Source organism: Populus nigra, chromosome 15 (assembly GCF_951802175.1).
Source record: "Populus nigra chromosome 15, ddPopNigr1.1, whole genome shotgun sequence".
Lineage (NCBI taxonomy): Eukaryota > Viridiplantae > Streptophyta > Magnoliopsida > Malpighiales > Salicaceae > Populus > Populus nigra.
Genome location: NC_084866.1, coordinates 3,069,132 through 3,077,657, shown reverse-complemented (window position 1 = coordinate 3,077,657; position 8,526 = coordinate 3,069,132). Strand labels below are relative to the sequence as shown.

The window sequence follows — 8,526 nt, the reverse complement described above, 5'->3', positions numbered from 1 at the left end:
TCCATATCTCACAATCGCAATATTTTTTTAAAAGATATCATCTAATATATATTATATTTTCAATTTATAATTAAAAAAATTATTAAAAAACATGTTGGCAATTTTGAATATTTTTTTATATTAAAAAAATTAAGTCAACAAACAGCACAAGACATATCAATAATTTAGTTAAACACTAAAACTCTAGCTGCAGGGTCCCCGACTTAAATAAACATATCAAGATATTTTTTAAATGTAAATTTGTAGTTGCAGAGTAGATGAAAAATTGAAGCACTGAATTCAAGCTTGTACACAATGACAAAAACATGAACTATAGCGTTCTCTCTTTTTTGACAAGTTGCCAAAAAAAGACATTTTATAATTCCAGTATAAAATATATCTTTAAGAGCACAGCTAAGCTACGCTAAGCTCCGCCATTCAGGTTGCCGAAGTGTTCACTCAAACATGCTCCTGCTTAGCCACTTGATGAAGGGAACTGTGATTCACCAGAAAATCAACCTTAATTCTTGAACATGAGTCTTAGACAAGGCCTCAACCTTTCGAAGGATGCTCTGGCTGGTATTGGAACAAAATCAATCCTATAAAAACATATTAAAAAGGTGCACTACTCAAGTAGCTATCCTTCTCAAGAATTTCTTTGATTGAAACCAAATAACAGTCTATAGGGTTTAATCAGAATGATTTATCTCCATGATCTGCTATGGCCTGTTTCCAGCTACTCAAATCTTCCTAACAAATTGTCTCTTTCCCTTGTGTTCCAAAAGATTACAAATCTCCTTTTAATTTTCTAACCTTATAGATTACAACACTGAAGTACAGCCGACGATGGCTGACTTGATGAACACCTTAGTAATCTCCAGCAAGAGGCGTCCAATTATTATACTTGTTAATGCCCTTCTCCCTATTTCCATTTCCCACTTCCTGATCAAGACTGGAGCCAAAAGCCATCAGTGGAGTAGAAGGAGGTCCTTTTGAAAGGTCAGGCTTTTCTGGAACCTTGCAGGGTAGTCACACCAAAATACGACTGAAATGCAAAAGTACATGCATAGACAGTTACTTGTGGATCTCGAGGCATAATAGGTATATACATGCCCAATCATCACTCAGCATGCTTCCATGACTCAGTTGCAGAGATTCGAACTCAACAAAACCTGGAGTAAATGGATTCGTGGTTCCAAAATTAATATCAATTTCAGCAGTTGCGATCTTCATAAAGCTTTTGACATTTTCTGATGTTGCAGAAGCTGGCATGGGAAGCAAGACTGCACCTGCTGAAATGAAATAAGAAATTCATGAAAACAAGCAACAACTTTTATGAAAGAAGCTATCTAACTTGTCCATTAAGTCAAAACATGAAAATTAATCAATCAGAAAATGATACAGGTTGTAAAAAGCTACCAGCATTGAAATTTCAGATAATCATGACATTGGAGGTCGTCTATGGTCTTTCATAGCAGGAAGCTTCCTCTGTCGTTTGCGCCCATCCAATTTAAGCGAGTGAGATCCATTTGCAAAAGGAACGTCCTTTTCAAATCGAAGGGCTTCACCTGCAATCATATACATATTTCCAGCTTCCGGTATGGTAAAATCAGCAGGGTTTCTGTTCACACTGCAGACTTCAGTCTCAGAGCTGATTTTGTGGGGGTGAACAGTTCTATTGTTATCATGGGACTTCAACTTGTGCTTGTTCGGGTTTTCCAATGCACAGAATGGCAATGAAAACACTGAAGGATCTGGAGCACCAAAAGACATTATCTGCATGCTATGAGCTGGAATTGATCCACAGTTGGTGCCAAAACCACCTTTTGCTGATGTCTGTGACCTATTTGCCTTATTCTGTGTGCGTGAATCAGAACCTTTTCTCCTCTCTTTATATTGAATAACTGGACTGGGAAGATCAACAGGCTTCCTAATACGTTTATCATGTCGAATTGACAAAGAAGATGCACCAGCTGTTGTTTGCATGATAGGAATAAGGTCACGGGAACTCTCTTCAAGTTGATTTTTACCATTATGATTACGTGGTGGGTGCTTCAAAGTAGAAATGACTTTAAATGCCCCAGTGTCCAGCCTAGAAAACTCCTTTGGTTCAGCATTGTGAATAATGGCAGGTCTCTTGAGGAACTTTGGGTTTACATCCATATTGATCGGTGCACTGGACTGCACTCCTGCATCCATGAGGCTGAGCAAGTGCATAGCTGGTATTGTTTCATTAGAATACAGTTCTAAGGACCCCATTGGCTTATGATTAAGTTCAATCCCATTATGTTTTCCAGCAAAAGGGTATTCTGCATGTGCCCTGAGGAGCGTTTCTGAACCAAGATTCCTGTTTTGTTTTCCAAGGTTGGCAGCATTCTTGTTTGGAAACTTAAGAACACGATCCCCATTCATATTTTCCTTGAGCACAGTGCCAGGAGAATGAGGAAACACATCAACATTGGTGGATGGAGTCACACACTTTGGAGGAATGCTATATACAAAGGGCATGTGATTTGGCATCATTGATGACCAAAGTTGATTTGCTTCCTTACTTTGCTGCGGAATGCTCTGGCATGTGTTACATGGTCCTGGGGTCTGGAACCTGGTATGACAAGACCTATTCCCCATCACTTCCCCTCTCTGTTTGCAAATTTGAGGAGTGTTTTGTAAGTTATAACTGGAAGCAGGATGTTGGAATCTGCCGGATGGCTTCTCTTGAAGTTGTAGAAATGCCCCAAACCCTACAGGGGAACGAGTTTTTTCCAGTTGCCTCATGCTGAACGGGTTTCGATCAGCTTGAGAAAAGAAATCCACTTCCTTTTGTTTAGTTGGTCCAGCCATTTCACCAATCTTTATTATGTCATTTCTTCTAGCTGGAGGGTTCTGTTTCCGAGTAGTTTCCTGATGAAATAAGCTTAATCCTCCAAGCCCATATAATTGACTGAAATTTATTGTCTGACTCCTCCTTGAACTACTAGTTGTTTCTAACTGGCATTTTTCGTATTCACCATCAGGAAGACACCTCTCATACTGATTCTTTGCCATGAGTTCTACAATTTCCATTGGAATGTCATCTAAAGCTCCCTGTTCACACACCTTGTCTGCTCTTTGGTTGACATCTTTCCTTGGAAAAGCTGAATGCTCCAGTATTCCAATGGTTCCCTCATTGCCTTTAGTGTGACAAAAGTCCTGGAACAAAGAGAAACATATTGTAGTCTCCAAACAAGCCATACTATGAAGCAGCACTTAATCAGTTTAATTCCACATGGTTTTTTTTTTAAAAAACAAATATATATATATATATAAGAATCATTGATTCTAATGTGAGCCTAGGTACCAAAAAATATGGCCGCTTTATAAGCTAAATTACAAACTACCCTGTGCTCAAAACTATGAAACACCCATAATCATAAAAGCCATAATAAAAAACCAGAAAAAAGAATTCCATGATATAACATTTAGGCAATAATCTCAATGGGAAAGACAAGGTTTTTGGATCCCTATGGGAGGTTTGAATGTTTATTTAACTTGAAAAAAAAAAAATGATTAGCTCGCCATGGTCTCTTCAAAGTCAGGTTTTGGGAGGGAATTTGGTTCCTGGCAGAATTTGGAATCAGTCCCTATCCTTCAACCATTAGGAGTGGTGGCTCTCCAGGCTCAAACATGCAACCTTGTAACTGCATGACTTTTCCTATTGCATTAAACAATGGTCCCAAAATATATCAAAAAAAATTCCCTTCTACGCTGTGATATCATGCATCTCCAACAATAGAAGCAAGAAAAGAGAAGGTCATACCTTTTTCTGCATGAGAGAGCAACCCCCAATTTCAACCTGGGAGGTGTATTTCTGCTTCTCTCTGCGGAAGGGCATTTCCAAAGATGGTCTCTTGGTATTGGGATCGCAATGTAGTCCTTTCTCAAAAGGTGCATCTTGGGAAATTTTAGAAGTGAAACTGATATTCCCCGCGTGCTCAATTTTTGAAGCTTTCCTCGTCGCCTGAATTTGGGAAGTTCCTTCTTGCCAAGTAAATAAACAACTTCGCCTATTTTCTACCAGTGGAATATGTTTCCCATCATAGCTTTGTGCAGTCTTGTAGCTGTTAAGAGAAAGATCCAGCCCCTTTTCAAGGGATGTTTCCTGTGCTGAATGAAATGGAAAAACTACAGGTCCAGTATTTACTGTCCCCACATCTTTTCTAATCACTGGACCTTCTCTGAGAATGTCATGATTCCAAGGAGTAGGGGAAACCTGATAATCATCAAACTGAGGCATCTTTCCTTTCTTCTTATACTCACTAACATTTTTCTCCATTCTTGGATCAGGCAAAGGGAAAAGGTCCATCTCTCTGCCTATAAATGCATTGTGTACTGACTTGGCCAGTACACCATCAACAGCAATGGGCCTAGAATTATCTCCATTTTTCTCCCCAATTTCATTTGGCAAATTTTCTTGGGATGGGTCTGGAGACAAACATTCATCAAAACTTGGTACCTTTTTGTTTTTCTTCTTACTTACAATGGGACTTCTATCAACTTTGTTTTTGGCCCACTGAATCTTCATGCCAGTTTGTAAACCCATTCTACCAGATGCATCTTCTTCTGATTCAGAAGCCACAATGGGTTCAGCAGGTTCCCCATCTCTCTTTAAGATCCCAACTTCTTTGCAAACTTTATTGGGAGACCTCATCTCCAGAGATCTTGAATCTTCATCCTGAGGCAACTTTCTTTTACTATTATGACCCAAGCCCCTTCTAACTTTGCCTTGGATAGCCACCTCCTCTTGGAGAACAGAAATCTTATCAACTCCAGTAGATGCATCAGGAAAGGCATGGGGCAGAGAAAACCGAGTTCTGTTATCAGTGTCTCTATCCCCATTTTCACACAACAATTCCGTCAACAAGCGTACCTTTCGAGTTTTTCTACGATGCAAACCACTTGAATTTTCATGAAGAACATCCTGAGAATTATGACCAACCATGATCTCAGCACTTTCAGATGAAGGATCATCATACTCATCTAATTCCAGGGAAGGGCGGCTCACAGGATCCTTGTTGGCAGTACTGAGTGCCCCATCATCAATGTTACCAACTTCTCCAGATATACCACAAGCTATTAGCTCTTTGTGTTGATCATCTATGGAAGTTTCTTTTCCTGCTTCACAAAGTCCAGTAGCATTATTTACCATGCAATTAAGGTTTTTAGAAAACTCAGCATCAGCAACTTCATGATGTCCACAGCCTGACTCACATAGGTCAATACCTATTGACTTGAAAGCTACTGTTGCAGAAACAGAAGCACTACTATTAGAGTGAAGGTAAAAGCTATGCAATATTTTGATTTTCAGTTCTAGGTAGCTAAGCTGTTTTTTTTTAGCTTCTATTGTACATTAAGTTACTCAGAAAATTTACCTATTTCATCTGAATGATCTGCCTTCTGAATTGGGCTTGAAACAACTTCAGTTACTACGCATGCCAGTCTATGATTTTCCTGCTTCAAATTATCTTCTGACCCCATATGTTTCCCTGGAGAAATGATCAAAAAAGAAAAAAAAAAGGTTATTATGATTTAGAGCAGTTAATATATATGATTCTGGAACAAAGCTTGGATCTTAGCATATATGTAAATACCTATGATGGAACCATTCATATCCTTAGTCTTCTTTTCATTTTTATCAATGGACAGTGAATGATGACATTTACTGGTACTGTTCAAACTAGCAAAAACATCAGCTTGTCGTCCCTCAGGAATTTCTTGATTTGTGGCTTCCTGAACATCAGATGGTAGTATTGCAGCATCATCAAAGTTTGGTCCATGTGAACAAATGTTGGTGGCTTTGAGTTCAGCTCCGCAAGATTTTAGAGCAGTTCCATGACAGTTTGTCGTGCCTTTGGCACCAACTTCCCACACACAATTCTGACAACGCCAAAATCGGAATTTCGGAACATGTAAAGGAGGAAGCAGACATGCTTGCTCCTCATAGTTATTACTGTCACCATCTGACACAAATGGCCAACACATCTTCCAGTCTCGTTTACGAATCTCAGATACATATCCACTGCATTCAGAATATAAGAAGTTTTTTGTTGATTTTCAGCAGTACAACATTTGCAGCAACAAGAGATAGCGCATGAAAACTTACTGTGCATGAAATAAACTCATAATATCTAATGCTGCACTATATATTTATGTCAATGTTCGGTTGTACACTTTCAGAAATCAATACTTAAGACTAGCAAGTAGCAGTTTGCCTTCCTAGTTTGTTCACAGTTCCCACTGGATTATTCCAGGATTTAGTTATCGTTGTTGTTAAACCAACTACTTCTTTGTTAGTAAAACCTATTGGCTAGTTCTCATCACTAGTATATTCAATGGTAAACAAAAAAAAAAGTGTAAAGGTTAAGCCTGAGATAGTATATAACATGAGAAAAAGAAAAGAAAACAGTGTAAAGAACATGTAAAGAAGCATTGCATGGTGATAACAACTCAAAAATCAGACAAGCATTCCCATAGAACGCATGCAGGAAAATGCTGGTGCTTAACAAAAACATGTAGCATGAGAAACTAAAGTTGGATCCTGCCAAATTAATGATTAGCTAGGATCAAGGCTTACCGCATAGAAAAGTGTGAGCATTTTTCTGCCTCAATTTTCTCATCAACATTGTCCAGGTCGATGGTTATGGAATCAATCCTAATAGATGATTCCACCTTGGATACAAGTTTTGAATGGCTACAAGGATGATTCTTCTCCACTAAGACAGTACTTTCCATGGTACAAGAAAGTCAATGCTGCAATGCTCAAATGACAAATTTCTTAAGCCTACAAACCCAAATCTCAAGTAATGACATATATTATCATATGCTAAACTACAACATTATTCAATTTAAAACAACATGGATGAAAATAACAAGCTATTAAAGTTCCAAAGTAGATCAAAAGATCTTAAGAGATAGTCCAAAAAAACACCTTAGGGTTTGTTCATAATTATTAGAAAATTTAAACTGAAAACAAAATATTCCTTCTATATTCCATTCTAAATCAAGTAACACATCAAAATGCTATCATCAAAGTGATTAAGCACATAAAATAACGACTTGCAAAAACAAGTAAGATATCACAAAGCAAAACTTGGAAAAACCCTAGATCTCCATCTCATAAAAACATAAATCTTCAGTTACCATATCCAAGCTTCACATAGAATATAATCAAACATGTAATTAAACCCCTCCATTCCAATTACAAACTAATTCAAGATATAACCCCATTGAGACAAGTCACAGATTAGGGTTACATAAGACTAACAGTATTAACTCAAGAATTGAGGTCGTTTATCTCCCAATTAAAACAGAAAAAAAAAATACAAACCCAATTCAAGACATCCTCTAAAAGCTCCAAGTCAGCTGTTACAATAACGTACATCAATTCAAAAAATGAGAACTTTAGGGTTTCATTTCCTCCGAAATTGACCATACATATATAGGTAAACAGTCAACACAAATTCAACAAACCACAAAAACACACAAGAAAACCCACATGAAATATCACAAAAATCAATAAATTCACACCCCAGATAGAAACGAAATGATAAAACACAAAGAAAAGAACAAACTTGACGTACCTCAAACAGTGAAATGACCTAAATAACACTAACAAACAAGCTAAACCACAGCTAAAACTCACACAGATCAACAAACCATCAACAAAAAAAGGACCCAGAAAGATAAAAATGAATAATTCGAGTAAGAATCACACCTTTATTTACTAGAAAATAAAAGGCTCCGATATTGAATGAACTAGACTTCAATTCTTCACGGCCAGCTCAAAAAGTGGTATCACCAGATAGAGCATTTGGTCACCAGGAAGAGCATATGAATTACGAGAAGAGATTCGAAGGTGATTGAGTAGAATTAGAGTGCGAAGCTCTAAAAGCCCTTACTTTTTAGAGAGGTTTTCGATTCTTTAGCAAGAGAGAGAGAAGGAGACACGGAGAGAGAGGGAGTGAGTTTTTATCTTTTGTCTTCGATCAAGGTTTTATTTCGTATTAAAAAAATGCTCACGACCATGCCATGTTATAGCCATGCACATGATACAATCCATGACATGTATATAAATGCATATGTAGAGAGAGAGAGAGAAAAAGGGAGAAAAGGTTACAAAGTGAGGCTTAAGCAATGGGAGGCATCCACGTGTCAAGAAGGTGTGGTCTTATCACTATCCATTATGCCTTTTGAAAGGTTCATGAAGAGCAAACAGCGAGGAAAAAAAAAAAAAAACCCTAGATGGGAAATGGCAAGAGTTTTTTACTATTTCCCATCGCGTCATGTCCACGCTCCATTAAAGATGGGATAAAATAAACAGAGCCTGTCTTGTCATGTTAGAATCAAAGATGCCTTCTACACCTCCACGGTTTCTGATTAGGGTGTGTGGGGGACTACCCCCTGGGGAGAGTGGAGTTGGGTTTGAAGCATCCAAACCCTAAGTCCTTTTTTATATATATTTTTTTCTTGGAGGTAATGGGGCATGTAACCCTAATGGCCATTTGTCGTCGT

General features: G+C 38.0%; 1 protein-coding gene across 3 annotated transcripts; it reads right to left on the bottom strand.

The window, feature by feature from the left end:
• Nucleotides 1-254: 254 nt before the first annotated feature.
• Nucleotides 255-8,000, bottom strand: LOC133673877 (protein EMBRYONIC FLOWER 1-like). Of its 3 annotated transcripts, none has more exons than XM_062094803.1 (7): nucleotides 7,730-8,000; nucleotides 6,590-6,765; nucleotides 5,607-6,034; nucleotides 5,388-5,501; nucleotides 3,776-5,256; nucleotides 1,399-3,168; nucleotides 255-1,271 (listed from the first exon to the last, which is right to left on the bottom strand). In XM_062094803.1, the coding sequence occupies exons 2-6, from the start codon at nucleotides 6,745-6,747 to the stop codon at nucleotides 1,420-1,422; spliced, it is 3,930 nt and encodes a 1,309-aa protein (XP_061950787.1). In that variant the 5' UTR covers nucleotides 6,748-6,765; nucleotides 7,730-8,000; the 3' UTR covers nucleotides 255-1,271; nucleotides 1,399-1,419. The 3 variants fall into 3 exon arrangements, with proteins under 3 accessions (XP_061950787.1, XP_061950788.1, XP_061950789.1); XM_062094804.1 differs by having other exon boundaries at nucleotides 255-1,268; XM_062094805.1 differs by having other exon boundaries at nucleotides 3,776-5,253.
• Nucleotides 8,001-8,526: the final 526 nt, after the last annotated feature.